This window comes from Vidua macroura, chromosome 27 (assembly GCF_024509145.1).
Source record: "Vidua macroura isolate BioBank_ID:100142 chromosome 27, ASM2450914v1, whole genome shotgun sequence".
NCBI lineage: Eukaryota > Metazoa > Chordata > Aves > Passeriformes > Viduidae > Vidua > Vidua macroura.
This window is the reverse complement of record NC_071597.1, coordinates 3580917-3600297: the sequence shown is the minus strand read 5'-3', so window position 1 is coordinate 3600297 and position 19381 is coordinate 3580917. Positions and strand designations below refer to the sequence as shown.

The following is a 19381-nucleotide window of genomic DNA, read 5'->3' as shown; positions in this document are numbered from 1 at the left end:
AACTGTCCAATAAAACTGGACTAAGATAAAAGCCCAAATAGACTGGTACAAATCTTATAGAGCAGAAACAAATCTGGTAAAACTGAAACCTCAGATTAACTCACATGCTTCGTTGATTTTCTCAAAGCAGAGTCAGTTGGAATTCCACGTGTGGAATGGTTGGGGCAGTGGGAGCAGGTGTGCTGATGTGAATTTCCTGGCATGGTTGGGGCAGTGGGAGCAGGTGTGCTGATGTGAATTTCCTGGCATGTTTGGGGCAGTGGGAGCAGGTGTGCTGATGTGAATTTCCTGGCATGGTTGGGGCAGTGGGAGCAGGTGTGCTGATGTGAATTTCCTGGCATGGTTGGGGCAGTGGGAGCAGGTGTGCTGATGTGAATTTCCTGGCAGATCACACGTGTGGTTCTGCTCCCATAGGTGTGTCAGAGCTGTGGGTCAGTCAGGCTCCCTGACACAGTGGAGAGCTGTAGCCTATTAGCAGAAATATCAAAATACACACTGATTAGATAATTAAACTTCATAGACACTCCTTTCACAGCCAGCAGAGCTGTACAGCAAACTGGGAGGGGTGAGATATAGAGAAAACATTAAAAATGTAAAGCTCCATTTAGCCTTATGGATAACTTCCCCTTTTCTTTTTCTCTTGAGTACTTATTTCTCTTCCAGGACATAACAATCCATGAATAATTATCTTATTATCAACAGGTCCTGCATGTCAGTAATATTTTTTGGAGGACAAAGAGGATTAATAAATGTTAAATAGCATCTTGGAATTTTAAAGGAGAAATTTTGGGGAAAAATAACTGGATGCATGCACGTGGCCCAGGAGAGAGCATCCAGCATCTGGAAAAGCAAATCCACGTCTTTTAGTGTGCAAATGCCAAGATTAGATTTTTTTTGTTTGTTTTTTTTTCATGTTGTCGTCCCTTAACATTTGCATGAGTCAAACCGATTTTGACAGCCAGGGTTTTAGTTATTTTCGCTCCGGTTGGATGGGTGAGATTTCTGCCAACTCTTGTTGAAACTTGCTCAGAACGGAACTGAACGTACGTGAAGAGGGTTTGGAAATTACCTCGAAGAGGGTGTGGAAGTTACCTGGAAGAGGGTTTGCAGACGAGTGCGATGTGCTGGGGAGGGGCAGGGCTGTGCCGCGGGACGCACGGACACACGGACACACGGACGCGGCGGGGCCCGCCGGGAGCCGCGCGCAGCCGCTCCTGAATGAACTCCGGCAGAATTTCATTTTCTTTATGAATGGGAGCTCCGCCGTGAATGAACAGCGCAGCTCTGCGATGTGATTGGTCCGCCGGGGCAGAGGCCACGCCCACCCGGCCCTGGGTGACGGCCGAGGCGGGCGGTGATTGGCGGGCGTGCCCCGACGCGGAGCTTCATTCACAAATTCGATCAAACAAAGGAGTGGGCGAGCCGGGGCCGGGAGCGAGGGGCCAATGGGCGACCGGCCCCGGGCCCACGGCGGCCTCGGAGCGCGCACGGGGCGGCTCCGCGTGGGCCGGAGCCTCCGGCGCTGAGAGACGGCTCCGGACGGGACCCGACCCGACCCGGCCCGAGCCGAGCGGGGCTTCTGTCCCGGGGTTCGTCCCGACCGGGGCTGCCGGGCTCGGTCCCGCCTCGCATTCCAAGTTTCGGCAGCCGCGACGCGGTCGCCGCCTGTCCCGGACAGCGGCAGCGACCGCGGTCCTGCCGCTGCTGCGGATCTCGGCGGCCGCCCCGCCCGGCCCGGCCCCGGTACCCCCAGATGCCCGGGGAGAGCGGGTAGCGCCCGAGGAGGATGAAGGGGTACCTGGACCAGCAGGTGCCGTTCACTTTCCCGCAGGTGAGTGGCGGCTCCGCCGGGGGGCTCCGGGCCGGCCCCGCTCCGCCCGGGGCTCCGCTCTGACCCGCTCCTCCCGCAGCAGCCCCCGGGCCCGGCGCCGCCCGCCGGCCGAGCCGTGCTGGGCGCTGCGAGGACTCCCGGGGAGCCGGGCGTGCCGCCGGAGCAGGACTCGGAAGGTGAGGGGGGCCCGGGGCGGAGGGAGGGCCGGGGGTGGCGGGGGCGGCCGGGCAGGGACCGGGGCAGGGAGCGGGGCCGGGTCCTCCCCCGGCCGATCCCCCGCTCCTCCCGGAGCATCCCGCGGTCAGCACCGGCCCCTCTCCCCGCAGAGCTCTTCCAGGACCTGCGGCAGCTCCAGGAGACCTGGCTGACCGAAGGTAGGCTCTTCTCCCAGCTCTGCGCGGTTTCGCTCGTCTTTGAGTTGGTTTTGGGGTTTGTCCCGCTCCTCTGCTGTGTTTGCCTGGCTCCAAACAAAAGTGGGTTTTTTCAGACTTGCCAACCTCTGCCTTGTGTAAATTAAGACGCTGAATGACACCATTGTGCCGGGCATTTGCTTATGAATGGAACTTGGCTGCCGGCCCGCTTTCCTGGGTACAATTTTCGCTTCAGGCTATTTGTAACTGCTTCATTTTATGCTAATTTGTCACTTATCTTTGTAGGTTGCCAGAACGTTGATATTTTCTTAAACAACAAAGTAGGCTTTTAATTTGGGGAACATTTGTGGGGACCTTCCTGGAATTTACATACTTTTCAGTTTGGTGTCTTAATTGTTTTGACTTTGAACTTCAAGGAAAACTTCGAATTCTAGGAAGTCACATTAATTCCAAGTGAAACTATTTCTAAACATGGTGATTTTGCTCCAATTCCAGTACTACGGATGGTCCATTTTCTAGAAAATTCAAAACACGTCCTCGAGTACAGACTCTTGACAAATACTGAAGTACTTATTGTATCTAGGTACTTAAAAATATTTAACTATAATGATGTAAAAATACGCATGGCATTTTGAGCAGGGTTATTTCCTCTCATCTTACCACAAGTGAGGGACAATCTTGTCAAACAATTCTCTTTTTAAGCCTTCAAAAAGGTATTTGCCAACTAAGTAAGATAATTATTAAGGAAAAAAAAAAATCAAAAGTTTTATGTTCATTCCAAACAGAACTGAAATGAGGTGATGTGAATCAGGCGGTGTTCCAGGAGTGTGAGGATTGTAAGGATGCAGCAGGAATTACCTGGAGGCTGTTTCAATATTGAAACATCCACGTGACTTTTATCAGAACAGGAAAATCGGTGTGAATCGCTGGTCATGTAATTGACCTGAGATTGATTTCTTTTAAACCTTACAAGAACTCGAGCTGCCAATAATTTTGCCTCAAAACTGATTTTTGGTAGATTTTCAATTTTGGATTTTCTCATGTCCGGTAATATTTTGAGCTCACCAATCCAAAGAGTTTCCATGGAATCTCTGACAATATATTTGCCACTAGCAGAGTGTTTGTAGGGTGAGTTGGGAAGTCACTCACAGCCCTGGAGAGACAGAGGGGCTCTGCTCCCAGCCAGGATTAGTAAATGCAAGCCTTACTGCAAGTTTCTGCAATATAGGCAGAGATTTTTTTAAAATTATCATTTTGCATGGCTCACAGCATCTAGCCAGAGTCCAAGTGAAATCCCTGAGAAATTCAGTATGAGTTTTAATAATGTATTTTATTATTTTAGCATGCATATCAGGGAATTGGTTGTTCCCATTTCCAGACTTGTAACAAGAAAAATGAAGTGAACTATTGCTTTTTCCTATTTACCAGGATGTCAAAATATTTTCCTGAATGGTGAAAATATTTTTAGTGGTGTCCTCTATGTTAACATTTGTTCATGAGATGAAGACATCAGATGAAGAGTACCTTCCTAAACAATGCAGAAGAACGAGAAAACATTAAATATGTTCTTTATTATTTTCCTTTATCACGTTTAGCTTTATTTTAAACGTTATTTATTTACTTACAGGTTTTGATGTTACTTTTTAAATAAAAGAGAAACAAACCTAGGAAGGAAGCAAACTAGAAATAAGGCATCAACCAAAAATGTTAATGAATTTAAAGCACATACACGTCTGTATAAATGTGGTTATGTGTGTCACTATATGTGTTGGTGTGATGTCAGTCATAGGTATATCTCTTTGTTATCTTTTTGAAGTATTTTTAGTATTGTCAATTAACACTTGATATCTTATTTTGAGAGTCAAAGAATTATATATCTGTATAATTCTATATAATTAATTCTATATAATTCTATATATTATATATAGAATTCTTTTTAAAGAATTATATGCAGGATATAAAGGCTCTTAAAGGCTCTTCTTTTTTTTTTTAATTTTTTTTTTGAGGCTCTTAAAAAAAAAAAGACACTGAAAAATCCTGGGCCTGGTTAGTAAAAATCCAGTTTTCCTCTGCAGTTTTTAGCAGGAGCTGAGGCACTTGGGGGTGAACCTGGCAGTTGGTAACTGTATGGAATTAACTTCAAGCCAAATAATTTATAGAAGTGCATCAGCATTCAGAGAAACAAACAAAAAACCCAAATTTCCTTGGAGAAAAGTGGCACAGGCAGGTCCTGTGAAGGAGCACATTCACATCTCCAGGTGTCCTCAGGCAGAAAATTTAAGTTCCAGTGCTCCAGCTCTGGGAAGTTGTGTGGGAAATGGTGGGGCCAGGGTTGCTGCCTGCAGGGTGACAAGAGCAGAGCTGGGTTTAGATCTCTCATTTATTATCCCACTTCTTCCAAGAACCAGTGTGGGTTTGGGGAGAAGAGGGAAATACCTGGTTTGCAACCTTATGAAGTAGTTAGTGAATATAAAAATACACAGAATTCACAGAATCCCCAGGTTGGAAGAGACCTTAAAGATCATCGAGTCCAACCCAGCCCCAACACCTCAACCAAACCCTGGCACCCAGTGCCGCCTCCAGCCTTGTTTAAACACCTCCAGGGATGGTGACTCCACCACCTCTCGGTCCCTGGGAATTCCCAAAATTGCCCCAAATTCCCAGAATCCCCAGAATCACTGGGTTGGAAGAGACCTTCAAGTTCACTGAGTCCAACCCAGCCCCAGCACCTCAACCAAACCCTGGCACCCAGTGCCACCTCCAGCCTTGTTTAAACACCTCCAGGGATGGTGACTCCACCACCTCCCCGGGCCGTTCCAGAACTTCATCACCTTTCTGTAAAAAACCTTTTCCTGACATCCAACCTAAACGTCCCTTGGTGCAGTTTGAGACTGAAATTGAAACTGTCTCCTGGAAATGTCTCTTCAGGCTTCTAGCACAGCCTGGAGCTGTGTGCAGACACCACTGCCCAGCGGTGAGGGTGGAGGTTTCAGCCCAGCCCTGCCCCTCACTTCACATCTGTTCTGTGGCTTTCAGCATTTCATTCTCTTGTCACTTCACCAGTGATGCCATGGAGAGCCTCAAGGCTGTGGGCTGAGAAGTCCAATTCTGCTCATGCAATGATTCCCAGAATTTCTTCTATTTCCACGTTTCTTTGCAAAGATAATTCAGAGAATGAATTTTCTAGATTTTTTTTCCTTAGTTCCCCATGTTTGTTTTTTTGCTTACATTTCCAGTTTGTTGTCATACAGGTTATTTGAAGGAACAGCAATTGCAGAGTGAAGGGTTTGGCAAGTTCCATTCTGATTCACCCCCTGTTAGCACAGTGTTACTCCCTGAGGTTTATTTTTGCCATGTCCAGTCTAGCTTAGTTTCAACTGACTGAGATTAGTGGGCTTCCATCCTTTATGTCCCTTAATTTTGACAACATCACCTCTGGTTTAGAGCAGAGTGCAATCACAATCTGTTGTCCACTCTGCAATAATAAAAACTGTAGGTTTGTCTGTTAGCAGCAGCATTTCTTTCAGCAGCAGTGACAGACTTTATGAAATAACAACAATCTGCTGCAAGCTCCCCCTTCCCTGCAGTAAAAGGGATGTAAAAGTAATTGTTAGAAGTTATAAAACATGGGTAAGGTTTCTCCTAGGACTCACATGTATTCATTAATCCCAAAGGGAAACTCTCCTTAGTCACTAAAACTATCCCAGCAGAAAGCTCAGATCTTTCCTGCAGAGGTTTATTTCTGCCTTAGTGCTAATTATGCTGTACAAAGTGCCAAAACTAACTCCTCCCTGCCTCTTTTTCTCCCTCCCTCTCTCCCTCTCTCTCCTGACAGCTCAGGTTCCAGACAATGACGAGCAATTTGTGCCTGACTTCCATTCAGAAAACTGTAAGTACCACGGGGATGCTCACACCTCCTGGGGGAAAGACAAATCCAAATTCTGGTGCCTTTCCCCCCTGCCCCAGGCAGTTTCCCCCACTAAACTGAAATTAAACACTTTGACTGGTTGCTCTTGTTTCCCTCCTTTCTCAGAGCTTGGTCTCTGAGCCATATATCTGATTTCTTTCTCTTTTGGACCTAGAACTGAGGAGAGGGATGGTCCCAGTTTCACTCTGAGTGAATCAAGGAGTCAGGTGTAATGTGAGAGCCTGTTCCAGCTATTAGGGGCTGTAAAGAATTGGCTGCTCCAAACACATCCAGCTTCCTGACAATCCCATGGAGTTCAGTGTACTGGAGAGAGCAGGTTTTTTTCCTCCCTGAGACTCAGCTGACCCATCAGCATTTTTAGATGGGCTGTGCCAGGAAAATTAATCCACAAACATCAGAGGTTTATGTACTAGAAGGAGACAGAGGAGTCCTTTTGCTTTATTCCAAAAAAGGGAGAGGCCATGGGCCATTCCCCTGGGGTCTCTCCAGTTTTTGGAGGACACAGCCTCCTTTTTATCCCAATTTCCCAGCCACATTTCCCTTCTCTCTTTCCCCATTGCCTCAGGTACTTGAGGTTCAGACTTCCTGATACACCTGATACCAGAGATTTCCCCCTCATGTATAACCTTCCCTTTTTAATTTTCAATTCTTATGGAGTTTAGGGGTTTTCCCCATTGTTTCTTTCCTCTTTCAATGTCTAATTTCATTTATTAGCAAACCTAAAACTTGCTTGTAAAACCAAATATCTTTTTCCATTCATCAATCAGTGGAATCCTTCCCATTGTTTCTTTCACCTCTCAGTGCTGGCATTATCTACCAGCAGACCCACAGCCTGTTGGAAAGACAAACCCCTCATTCCCCTCAGCTGTACACATCCCTACATTGAGGAGGGCTGCTGAGGGTGCACCACACACACACACAGACACTTTTCTCTTCTGGCCCTTCCTTGGGCTTGGCATGCTGAATGCACCCCAGGGGTGTGGAGAGCTCTGGCTCAGGGAATTCCCCCCTCTTCCACTTTGGGCAGTGCCAGAGATGGTTTTTGGGTGGGTTCCTCTGCTCCCACTGACAGCAGCCACGGGAGCCAGGAGTGCCTGAGGAGCAGCTGGAGCCAGGAGCAACAGAAGGCTCTGGGATCTGATGGGTTTATTTATTTACATTGATCCTGTCAAGCTCTCTGAGTGCTGGCAAGGTGGGCTTTGCTGGTGTAGGATGAAATCAAAGGCAGCCAAAAGGAGTCAGGGTTTTTTGGGGAAAAGAGGCAGATAGCCCCCTCTTGGTGTGAGAATTAATTTTGGAGAAGTATATAATACAATAATAATAAGTTAATAATATATATAATATTATATAATATTACATTACATATATATACTATTATATAATAATATATAGAGGCAGATAGCCCCCTCTTGGTGTGAGAATTAATTTTGGAGAAGTATATACTATAATAATAATAAGTTAATAATGTATATAATATTATATAATATTACATTACATATATATACTATTATATAATAATATATATACTATTATAGTAATCATATATAATATAATAATAATATTTTTGGAGAAGTTTATAGTAGAAGTGTCCTGTGCCATGAGAGGCAGCAAAGCCTTTAGCCAGCTCCTTGCTTCTGAAGGGACTCTTGGTCCTTTCAGTGAGGGAGAACGAGCTTGAAAATGGCTGGTGCATGTAGGGTTCAGGTCACTCCTGAAATAAACTCCTCAAAAATATGAGGTGTTCATGGATCAGGATGTTCCTTCCCATCCTTAAAAGCAGTCACAGTGCTGAACATCCCAGACCCAGAGCAGCTCATGGGACTTAAGGAGGTGGGAGTAAGCTGGTGATGAAGGACTGGAGATGGCCTTACTCAAAGATTACAACTTGGATTTGGAGGGCAGATCCTTCCCTAGTCTGAAATAAGCCTAGACTTATGTACCCTTCTGGGGTTACTTTCCTCCCTAAATGCCAGAGACCTCCTAAGAGCAGCACCAGAGCCCACAGGCACAGATAGGGAAGGCTCAGCCCATCCTTCAGCCAGGACAAGCCTTTGTGAGGAGCTAGGAGGCAAGTTCTGTGCCCTGCTGGATTGGAAAAAGCATATTGGGTGTGAACCTGGCAGTTGGTAACTGTATGGAAATAGCTTCAAGCCAAATAATTTATAGAAGTGCATCAGCATTCAGAGAAACAAACAAAAAGAAATTCCTAAACACCCACATCCTACTTCCTGCTGCTGTAAACTGCAGCCCACACTTGTTATTCATGAAATTCTGACAAGCCCAGAAATATCTCTCTTGTCTGCATCAGGCTCTTAACATGATCAGTGCACTGAAAATGGAAAGAAACTTTTTTTTTTTTTTTTCCTGGACTGTCCCTGTGTTCTGGATCAGCAGAGTGGTTTTGGGATCCCCCAGTCCCACACTCAGGGGTGCTGGACTGTTGGCACAGCAGAGATTCAGCAAAAGGACCCCTGCATTTGGAAATGCCTGTTAATCACAGCTCCCCATAAAGAAGAACAGTGTCAGTTGGATCTTCCCTTTCTCTCCTGCAGTGGCTTTTCACAGTCCTCCTGCTAAGATCAAGAAGGAGCCCCAGAGCCCCTCGGAGCTGTCCTGCAGCCACGAGCAGCCACTCCAGCACAGCAGTGAGCAGTGCCTTTATGCCAGGTATGGCTCCCAGAGAGGGGCAGGAGCTGCTCTGGAGCCCAGAGCTCTGCAATATCTGACACTGGAGGGGGTGACAGCAGCCCTGTCTGTCTGTCTGCTGGCTGCAGCCCAGCGGTGGTCAGCAGCTCTGGCCACTGCCCACTGGGCAGCTCAGGCCTGTGAACATCAGCTCTGGGTTTGCCTCCATTTATTCTCCCTCTTTATTCTCCCTCTTTATTCTCCCTGGCCCTCAGCTATCCCCACACTCAGCAATGCTGACATCTACCACATCCCTCTCCCCATTGCTTTCCAAAATCTGTCCCACACCTGACCCCACTGCCCTGGCCTGAGCTGTGGCTTCTCCAGCACAGCCCTTCCCCAGGGCTGTGCTCGAAGGGTTGTTGGTTGTTGCTGTCAGTGAGCAGTGAGACAGCAGGGGGGTTGTGCTGGGGGTTTCTGGCCATGGGGACAGCACGTTTGATATTTCCTAGGTTTGGAAAGCCAGGTGTCTGCTAAGGAAGACAGGAGCCTCCCTTGAAATGGAAAATGTAAAACCCCTCCCTCTGAATTATTATAATTTTGAAATTAAAAGGCTCTCAGGCAAAGATATAGGAATAACAGTTCTTTACTGGGAAAATTTAAAATACAAATGCAATAGTACCAAAAAAGGAAACAAACCAGTGCCAGAGTCAGAGCAGGCCCTGACACCCTGTGGGTCAGGGTGGTGGCAGCAGTGCCATTCCATGGGGGCTCAGCCCTCCTGCAGTGCCAGCTGTGCTTCTGCTGGAGCAGGATCCTGGACAAGGCTGGAGTTTTCCTCTGGAGCTCCAGGGCTGCTGGAGATGGGCCTGGGCTCCCTCTGGGAATGCAGTGGGGCAGAAAGCTGCTCCTCTGGGAATGCAGTGGGGCAGAAAGCTGCTCCTCTGGGAATGCAGTGGGGCAGAAAGCTGCTCCTCTGGGAATGCAGCGGGCAAAGGCTGCTGTGGTGTCCCAGAATTTCAGATTGTATCCAGGTAGGAATGCTTGGCTCCTCCCCATGGGATGATGGAATTTTCTCAGCCAGGCAGGGACACTCACTGGCCTTGATCAGAAGATAATTAATAATTAATGGCCCATGAAAAGCAGAGCTCTCCTGGAGGGAGGCTTGGTTGTAGAAGAGATAAAGAAAACTGCCCAATGAACAGCAGAGAGCTGCCCCAGCTCTGACAGATGGAAATAGAATACACAGCCCCAGCCACATCTTGCATCCCAGGACAGAGACGTTCCAGGTGCTGCCACAAGTCCCTTTTGGAGAACTGAAATGCTGCAATATCTGTTTGGCTGTTCCAGTGCCTATGACCAGCCCAGACAGTCCCCCAGCCCTGGAGTCCTGATCCAGCCACCACTCCAGCAGTTCTCCAGACAGGACAGGAGCTTCCTGAGCCCTGCAGGGCCACCCCGCTCCACATCCAGCTGTGGCTTCCTCAGTGAGAACAGGTGAGTTGGAGGAGGAGGAGGCAGCCACTGGCAAGGATTGCCCTCCTTGGTGGTGAAAGGAGGAAGGGAAGGGCTGCAGCATCCAGGTAAAGTGCTCTGTTTCCAGCAGGCACAGGATCCCCTCCTGTGGGACCCACCTCTGCTGCCTGGGTGTGAGGTCCATACCCTTCACCCTGCCAGATCCTGAGTGCTGGGCTGTGGGGCAGCTGCCCTTGGCAACTCCTTCCCTGGGATGTCCTCCTTCCTTGTGCCAGCCACCGTGGGCTCCTACAGCTGCAGCAACGGGCTGAGGAGGTTTCTGTCCCTCCAGCAGCCCTGTGCCAGGGCTGAAACCAGAGGGCCCAGAAAGCAGAAACCAGGGCTGAGACCAGAGGGTTCTCCACAGGCTCAGGGAGCCCATTGTTTCTGGGGCTGCAAATTCTCAGGAAAGCAGCTGTCTCACATCCTCTCCCTTCTTAGCTCTGCCTATCAGCCACCTCTGGAGATGTGCCATTCCTTCCCACCCTCCCAGGCCATGGCCCAGGAAGACCCCATTGCCTACCAGTGCCAGCTGCCCAAGCCCTGCCTCCAGTACCCTCACCAGGGCTTCAAACAGGAGCACCACGACCCCCAGTACGAGCAAGCCAGCCAGGCAGGCAGCAGGCAGCAGTACCCAGCAGCTGTGCTGGTCAAGCAGGAGCAGGTGGATTACCTGTACGACCCAGGTAGGCAGAACTGACCCTTCCTGACTGCATGAACACCTTCAGTGGGGTCAGCAGCCCCTTGGGGAGCATCCAGCTGGATGAACTGCTGCTCTCTGAGCTCTGCAGCAGCACGTGCTGTCTGGGAAGGTGGCCTGGGTACCTGGCAGCTAAAAGAGTTCTGACTGTTCACTGCATCCAAAATAAGGCTGGGACACTCATCATGCTCTGAGAAAGACTTTCTGGGACAGAGCTGAAAGCTTTAGCAAGACAGGAGGCAGAAGGTGATGTGAAATCCATTCAAGCTAAATAAAAGCATCCCCACCCCAAGGGAGTAAGTAGCCAATAAGGAGACTCTCAAAATTCATGATTAGCCCACACACAACATCAGAAATGAAGAAAAGGCTGTTTCCAGTTTCACAGGGAGCTTTTGTTTTCAGGGGTATTTGTGAGCTGGAAGGTTGCAGAAAGTAAGTGAGGTCAGCTTTGAAGAAATCATACTGAAAACAGCAGCAGGAAGGAAGGAATCAAATATGCTGGAGCTTGGACAGAAAAACTGGCCTGGGTCCTTGCAGCAGAAGCCCCTCTGAGCACAGAGGAAAGGGGCTCTGGGTGGGCTCAGCTCAGTGCCAGGGTGCTGCTCAGTATCCCCTGGAGGATCTGCTGCTTCCCATGGAAACAAGGCTCAGAGAAGAGAGATGTAGGGGATGACAAGAGAAAAAAGTTAGTGGTGCCAAAAATAGTTCTTTAGATGCCAGGTAGCTCCACCAGGTGATCCTCTTATTTTTCCACAAGGGATAAATCTTATTTTTCTGGCAGATCTGTCCAAAGACTCACTAGCCTGAGATCACAATACCCTCTTCCAGAGGGAGTGATACTTCTGGTTTCCTGGTATTTTAATGGACATCTTGAATGGTTTCCTCTAGCAGAAATAAACACAAGAATAAAAAGCTCCTATGAGCTCCAATATCACTGTGGTGATATTGGAATTACAATTTCACTGGGTCCTTCTATTCAGAAAATGTGCAAGCCCAGAAGATGGGAATGTGCTTTTTGTGAGAGTAGTTTATGATTGTAATAACACCCAGTCTGTCAGCTCAGAGTTCTCTTCCCTTTGCATCAGCAAAATATCTGCTGGCAGCAATGGCCAGGCACAGGTGTGAGAGGGAAGTGTAACATAAACCTTTGCAAAGCTCCCAGTTACAGCTTCTCTTTCAGCTGTGTACAGTAAATAAATTTGATTCAGAAAACACAAAAAAAGATACAGAAGACACAAATTGCAGTGCACAGGCAGCACTATACACTACACAGAGAACCAGGAAAAGACTTCCTGCTTGTTTTTAACAAAAGCTGTTTTTTCTTTTATATTTTCTAAACTGTTTGTGGGAATGCCCCCTCATGATGTGAAAAAGCCAGGGAGACTTGAGATATCTGAAATGACATTTGTGACACCCAGCAGAAACATTCAGATGCTACTGGTCTCCACATCATCTTCATAGTACCCCTGGAAAAATGTAATGCCTTCTCACCTGGGAAAGCAGAAGCAAAGTGTGTAGTTATCTTAAACTAAGATGAGAGAGGGGTTCAAATTTAGCCTACTGTCCATGATTTTGTATAAAAGTGATGGAGAGGTGATTGGCTGCTTCTCCTGGCTACTCTGAAGGATGGTGTGTGATAGTGCCACAACAACTTACTGCTCTAATTCATGATTGGAAGGATAATGCAAATGGAGCTGTGGTTAGCAGTCTGACACTCACCCTTTAGGAGGGCTCTAAGAGGACCTTGGTTAGACAGCTGCACTCACCTATCCACCTTTGCAGAGCAAGATAATTCTGCCACCTGTGCTTTTTAAATAAATGACTTTGTTAAATTGTTCTGTAGATGTTCCTGACTGTCCTTCCATGTACATAAATGCTGAGAGTTATCCAAGCCATTCAAATACAGAAGATCCATTAGGTAAGAGATGCAGGGGCTCTCTTCTCCCTGCACAGAACCACCCTCTGGTACTGGCCTGGCTGGCTGTGACTGCTGATGTTCCTTTCTCTTTCAGGCTGCAGCTATGACAAGCAGATGAGGTCCTTTACTGATGATGTCTGTGTTGTTCCAGAAAAATTTGAAGGTTGGAGAAAGAATGGCTTGGAGTTTTGGTGTAAGATAGGGTTATCCATCACCTTAGCCAGCCACTTGACAAGTGCCTACATAGCTCATTACTGTGTTCTTGCTGGTGTGTTGGTACCCAGCTTGTTGGTATCCCCTTTTTTGAGCTTTCTTAGCAGCAACCATGCCTAGCATAAGTAGCTCAATTGTGAATATATCAGAGCTGCTCTTGGAAGAGTTGCTTGTCAATTTGCCACTGTTGTATGTGAACTGAAATATTCCAGGTAAACATTTTGAAACTGTAAAATGTGCTGCTTTTTTCTTTTTTCCCCAGCGGTTTTTGCACTGTTCTCCTTGGAGATGTCTTTTTTGTTCTTCTCAGCAGGAGACATCAAGCAGGAAGGTGGAGGGTACCGGGAAGGACCCCCCTACCAGAGACGGGGCTCGCTCCAGCTCTGGCAGTTCCTCGTGGCTCTCTTGGACAACCCCACCAACTCCCACTTCATTGCCTGGACTGGGAGAGGAATGGAGTTCAAGCTCATTGAGCCAGAGGAGGTGAAAGCATTGAGGTTCTCTACAGGCTCAGGGGAATCACCCGTTGTTTCTGGGGCTGCAAACTCTCAAGTGGCTTTTCCTCTGCTCTGTGAAGCTTTTGCTTGCCAGTGGTACTCACTAGACCCTGCAGCAAGTCAAGGATTTTAGAAGAGGTCAAAACACTTGAGTGACACCAATATCAGGTTTAAGAAAGGCTGCTTGTGTGTAAGATTAGAACCTCAGCTATGCAGTGTGTCAAATTATCCACAGCCTTCATTTCCCTGAATACTTCACTCTCAAGCTTGCAGTGACCTGTGCTGTCTTGTCATGCTCCATACTTGAGGCTGGAGTTTTGAACCCTACTGATTGCAGAAGTTTTCATAAGATATGTCCTAGTCTGTCTTTATTTCAAATTTACTTTCACTGAAGTGTAATTTCAAATGCTGCCATGTTCCAAAAAATCCAGTGATACTCAACAGTGTCTGGGAGAAGTGTCCATAATATCTGTTCATATCTTGTTCTAATTAGACCTGCATTTAGCACTGTTGTTGCTACATATCAAAATTTATGGGCATTTTCAGTGCAGATGAGTTGTCTTGGCAGGTTGACATTGGCTTACAACAGACTTCTGAGTCTCATAGATAAAGCTGAAAATCATGTAGGAGTAGAAAGATCTCTTCCAGTGTGCTCCCTCATGCTTGGTCTCCTGATAAACATGGAACCCTTGAAAATTAAGTGTAACATAGGAAAAAGCAGCCCTTTAACATCCTCAAGCTTTCAGAGTACTGGAGAGTGAGGAGCAGTGGTGACAGCAAATGAGCTCTGTAGTGGTAAGAGTTTCTCCATGATACAGGGTGCTTGAGATCTACTCATGTTTAAAAGCTGCTAAATTATTGATGAGTCTATTACTGAAATGTTTGTATGTGTCATGGTACCATCAGTGAAAAGAGAACCAGCTGGATGATGTTCTTTTCTCTTGGGCTGGTGTCTTGGTTTGAACAGACAGGTGCCTGCTAAGGTAGGCAGGAGCCTTCCTTGAAATTGAAAGTTTAAACCCCCTCCCTCTGAATTATTATAATTTTGAAATTAAAAGGCTCTCAGGCAAAGATATGGGAATAGGAATAACAGTTCTTTACTGGGAAAATTAAGAATATAAATGCAGTAGTACAAAAAAAGGAAACAAACCACTGGCAGAGTCAGAGCAGGCCCTGGCACCTGTGGGTCAGGGTGGTGGCAGCAGTGCCATTCCATGGGGGCTCAGCCCTCCTGCAGTGCCAGCTGTGCTTCTGCTGGAGCAGGATCCTGGACAAGGCTGGAGTTTTCCTCTGGAGCTCCAGGGCTGCTGGAGATGGGCCTGGGCTCCCTCTGGGAATGCAGTGGGGCAGAAAGCTGCTCCTCTGGGAATGCAGTGGGGCAGAAAGCTGCTCCTCTGGGAATGCAGTGGGCAAAGGCTGCTGTGGTGTCCCAGAATTTCAGATTATATCCAGGTAGGAATGCTTGGCTCCTCCCCTGGGCGGAGCATCTCCCAATGGGATGATGGAATTTTCTCAGCCATGCAGGGACACTCAGTGGCCATGAACAGCAGAGATCTCCTGGAGGGAGGATTGGCTGTGGGAGAGATAAAGAAAACTGCTCCATGAACAGCAGAGAGCTGCCCCAGCTCTGACAGATGGCAATGGAACACACAGCCCCAGCTAACCTAAGACAGCTGGGCTCACTGCCACTGCCACTTTGGTGCTGTGTTTGCAGGTGGCCAGGCTCTGGGGGATCCAGAAGAACCGTCCAGCCATGAACTACGACAAGCTGAGCCGGTCACTGCGCTACTATTATGAGAAAGGCATCATGCAGAAGGTCAGTTTGCAAAGCAGGAGAAAACTTTATGCTTGAAGTGATTCTGCTCTTGTTTGAAACAAGTCCCAGACTGAATGTCCTTGAGCTAGCTGAGGGAAATGATAAAGGTAAGATTTTTAGAAAGCTGGGAAAGCAGGCCTTAGAAAGATCAGAAAACTCAGAAGCAGCTGCAAAGTCAGAAAGTAGAAAAAGTTACAATGGTATAGCAAGCAATGATGTTAAACAAGAGCTTGAGTTTTAGGCTTGTCTAAGATAGACCTTAAGACTGCAGGAAAATATGCTTGCATATAGAAAGTTTTAAGCTTAATACTGGAGCATTGTGTATTATTAATAGAAAGCAGACAAGTAAGCATTGTGTGAAGCAGGTATATGTGTGCTTTTAGTGATTGGCTAGAACAACTGTCTGTAAGCTTTAGCAATATGCTCTTGGCTAGAAAGTTTTTAAAATGTTCTGTAACAAAGAAATCTTTGGCTGCTGCTGGCTGTACATGAGCTTTTGCCATCTTTCTATTGTCTCAGCCATGTAATGAGGCTGATGCTGCAATAAAGCCCAAGGAATGTACCCCAGCAGTCCTGTCCTGTTCATGAAAACAAACTCCAAACAAACTAGCCAGGCATCCCAGGCTTGCTTTCCCCAAAACTTCTCCTTGCTGTAGTTCAGTGGAGAAGCTATGAAGGAGCTGAATGTAGGCAAAGCATGAGAAATAAAACAAAGGGGGATTAGGGTTTCTTTCTTTTTTTCTGTATATTTCTGCAGTCAGGAGTGTTGGAATTTATGCAGCTTCAAGGAGATAGAATCAGTCCTTCCTCTGGTGAGGGAAAGGCTGCCTGGAACTTGGTCCTGTGTGGTGGGGATGGTCTGTGGCACTCCCAGGGCCCTGGAGAGATAACTGGGGGTGTAACTGTCTCAGTACAGACTGCTCAGGGACTGCTGTTGTTACCAGGACAGAGAGTGTCAGCTGGCAGCATCCCAGTTCCCAGGAGCTGCTCGTGGGGAGGTCAGAGCAGCAGAGAAGCGAGAGGACAGCACAAGGAGAAATGTACAGCTCTGACACGTCTCAGGGCAGGCAGCTGTTTTCGCAAGCCTTCCCTGGTGCTGCCCCTGGGCCTGCAGCACTCACCTGGCCTGATCTCACCCCTGCAGGTGGCTGGGGAGCGCTACGTGTACAAGTTTGTGTGTGAGCCTGAGGCCCTGTTCTCCATGGCCTTCCCCGAGCAGCAGCGGCCGGCGCTGAAGGCGGAGCTGGAGCGGCAGCTCAGCGAGGAGGACACGGTGCCTCTGTCCCACCTGGATGACAATGGCTCCTACCTGCCAGACCTTGGCAGCTTCCCTCCACAGCTCTACAGCAAAGGCTACACCTACTAGCACTGCTGGGAGCACTGTGCTTGTGTACAGGAGATGGCTGGTTGGTGTTCAGCTGGTGGCAGCATTTGTTCAGGCCAGCACTGAGCTCTGCATCCCTGCTTTGGTCAGCACGAGTGGAAAATCACCTGACAGCAGACAGTGCTCTGGTGTGCTTGTGATAAAACTCTTACTGTGTCAGGATGGGGCTCGTTCTCAGCTGTGCAGACATCTCAGCAGCAGATCAGGTGATTGGTGCCTCCAGATGTATCAAGCCTGTCACTATCCCCTCATTGCAGAGGGAGGGGCACTGTCCCACCAGGGCTTTTTTCATTAAGAAAAATGAGAAAAATTATGAGAATGTTACAATGCTGCTGCTGACTCCATTCCTCCTGTCCATGTCCAGAACCTCTGCATGACCTGCTTTCAGTTCTGACCAGAGGAACTCACTCTGAAAGGCTGCTCAAGCCTTCTTCCCAGGATGGCTGCAGGACAATGGTCACAGATCTTGTGCCTTCCTTGAGGAATACTCATTGTCTTGTGCATGCTCCTGCCTTATCACCTCCTTGCTCATGCCAGGAGTTTCTGGTCCCCAGGCACTCTGAGCAGGGTAGGTGGAGGCCTTGGCCAGGATTAGGGCAGTCCTGCAGTACACGGCCCAAAGGCATTCAGGGGAACCACAGAGAAGCTGGACTGCGTTGGTCTGGGGCACAGGTCAAAGCCAAAGCCTCGTTCAGGTGCAGGGATTGTGGGAAGCAGCAAGGCCTGAGACACAGCTCAGTGTAGTGGTGTGGCTTTTCCAAGCTGAAAAACTTCAACATTCTCAGGATATTTGAAGAGGTGCTGCCTCTTGAGTGTGCCCATCCTGGGCTTGGCTAGAGAATTGTCTGAGGCAAGAGGTGTGATAAAATTTAATCACACCTGGTGGAGGTGTGATTTAAAAATGCTATACAAAATAACCTAAACCATACATAGATCTTAATATAGGAATTCAGACTTAAACTCCACAGATATTTGCATGTTTGAGGGGAATTCAGATGTGTTGAAAAGGCAGCTCTCTCTGCAGTCCAATGCAGCACATGCAACTTAACTAAACTGGCAGGTTTTCCACAACAGTAAATGTTTATAATGGGTACCACATCCTGATTAAAAGGTGTTTCATTTTTTAATTAGCAGCTTTACCAAGTTCTCAGTTAGACAAGGAGCAGTACAGTGTACCCATACAGAAAAAGTCTGTTTCCATTGCTTTAGATTGATGTTTCAGCTGCTGAATAGAGAGCATTGCCAATCCTGCCAGCACGGTAGCCTGTAGAAAAAATTCTGTATATTGACTGAAAGCCTGATTTCCCCTGATGACTGTTCCCTGCATGGCTAATGCCAACCCTCCCAGCTTCACCCCTGAGTGCAAGAGCCATGGGAGGCAACATGAGGAGAGACTAGACAGAGCAGTCTGCTCTGCTGATGCCTTTGCAGGCCCTGGGCAGAGACTTGGTGTTCTGCCAGTTCCTGACCCTCCTGCCTTGCCCTGCACCTCCCTGGCCAGCACAGCTCCTGTGGTGTCCCAAAAGTGAGGGTGAAGGGGAACCCTTCCTCTGGTATAAGCTGCCTTTACTATTTATGAGTGTAAAAATACTATCATTAATAAATTGGTCTGTCTTGGGCCAGTGCAAGCTCACCGAGTGCTCCTCCTTTACCTTCTGAGCTTGCTTTGCACCTCCCCTTGGCACCAGCTCACAGCTTTGATACCTCCACCTGCAGCATTCCCAAGGACTTGACATTTATCCAGTATCCTTTGGGCCACCCCTCTGCCCTTCCTTCCAGAGCAGGAATTCAGGGAGCCAGTTCACACATTTCAGTGCCATTTTAGCTGCACGTTTCATTCAGGTTTCTCAAGTCAGGGCAACCACAGAGCAGTTCCAGGAATCAGAAGGTAAGGTTCCGCTCCTTGAGGGGCAGTGACCTCCAAAGCTCAGAGATTCATGATAACCAGATCAGAGAGTTGGGAGTCGATAAATACACTGGCATTTCCAGTTCAGCTAGAGTGAGGGGCAGCTGGGATGGGAGTAATAGGCAAGAGTCCTAAAGTTCTTCTGCTGGTCCTGAAAATGACCAGGAGCTTCCAGGAGGGAGATAAACAGCTCCCACACAACTCCATAAAACACTCCCACAGAAGCTTCCATAAGGCAAGAGACTAAGGAAGAACTTGTGCCTCTTCCTAAGCACCACATCTGCCTGCCTTTTAAATCCCCTCCAGGGTGGTGACTCCACCACTGCCCTGGGCTGCCTGTGCCAATGCCTGACAACCCTTTCAATGAAGAATTTTTCCTAATACCCAGTCAAAACCTCCTCTGGCACTACCTGAGGCCATTTCCTTTTGGCCTCTCCCTGGTTGCCTGGGAGAAGAGGCCAACACCTCTTGTCAGAGACTGAGAAGGTCCCTCCTGAGCCCCTCAGCTGCTCCTCATCAGACCCACGCTCCAGACCCTCCTGAGAGATTAAAATAGTTAATGGCTCAAACTTGATTAAAATCACCCAAGGGCTTTGCCCATTGTAGCCAAGAAGTAACTGCACCAAAGGCCACCCCACTCCTCAGAATAGGACTCCTGGCAGGAACCTGAGATAAAA

The 19381-nt window shown here is 47.9% G+C and overlaps 1 protein-coding gene across 4 annotated transcripts; it reads left to right on the top strand.

The window, feature by feature from the left end:
- Window positions 1-1477: 1477 nt before the first annotated feature.
- On the top strand, window positions 1478-18431 carry ETV4 (ETS variant transcription factor 4). Of its 4 annotated transcripts, none has more exons than XM_053999997.1 (12): window positions 1478-1831; window positions 1914-2007; window positions 2158-2205; window positions 6038-6091; window positions 8683-8797; window positions 10106-10252; window positions 10712-10956; window positions 12814-12888; window positions 12983-13051; window positions 13412-13584; window positions 15313-15414; window positions 16559-18431. In XM_053999997.1, exons 1-12 carry the CDS (start codon window positions 1787-1789, stop codon window positions 16778-16780), a joined length of 1389 nt encoding a protein of 462 aa, XP_053855972.1. In that variant the 5' UTR covers window positions 1478-1786; the 3' UTR covers window positions 16781-18431. The 4 variants fall into 4 exon arrangements, with proteins under 4 accessions (XP_053855972.1, XP_053855971.1, XP_053855970.1 ...); XM_053999996.1 differs by having other exon boundaries at window positions 1911-2007; window positions 13415-13584; XM_053999995.1 differs by having other exon boundaries at window positions 1911-2007.
- Window positions 18432-19381: the final 950 nt, after the last annotated feature.

Bases quoted from the DNA above. Each gene is read 5' to 3' on its own strand.
- ETV4 (XM_053999995.1), top strand. From the start codon at position 1,787: ATGAAGGGGTACCTGGACCAGCAGGTGCCGTTCACTTTCCCGCAG. The intron at 2,008-2,157 runs GTGAGGGGGGCC...CTCTCCCCGCAG, and splicing joins GCCGGAGCAGGACTCGGAAG to AGCTCTTCCAGGACCTGCGG. The intron at 13,052-13,411 runs GTTGGAGAAAGA...TGTTCTTCTCAG, and splicing joins TGTTCCAGAAAAATTTGAAG to CAGGAGACATCAAGCAGGAA.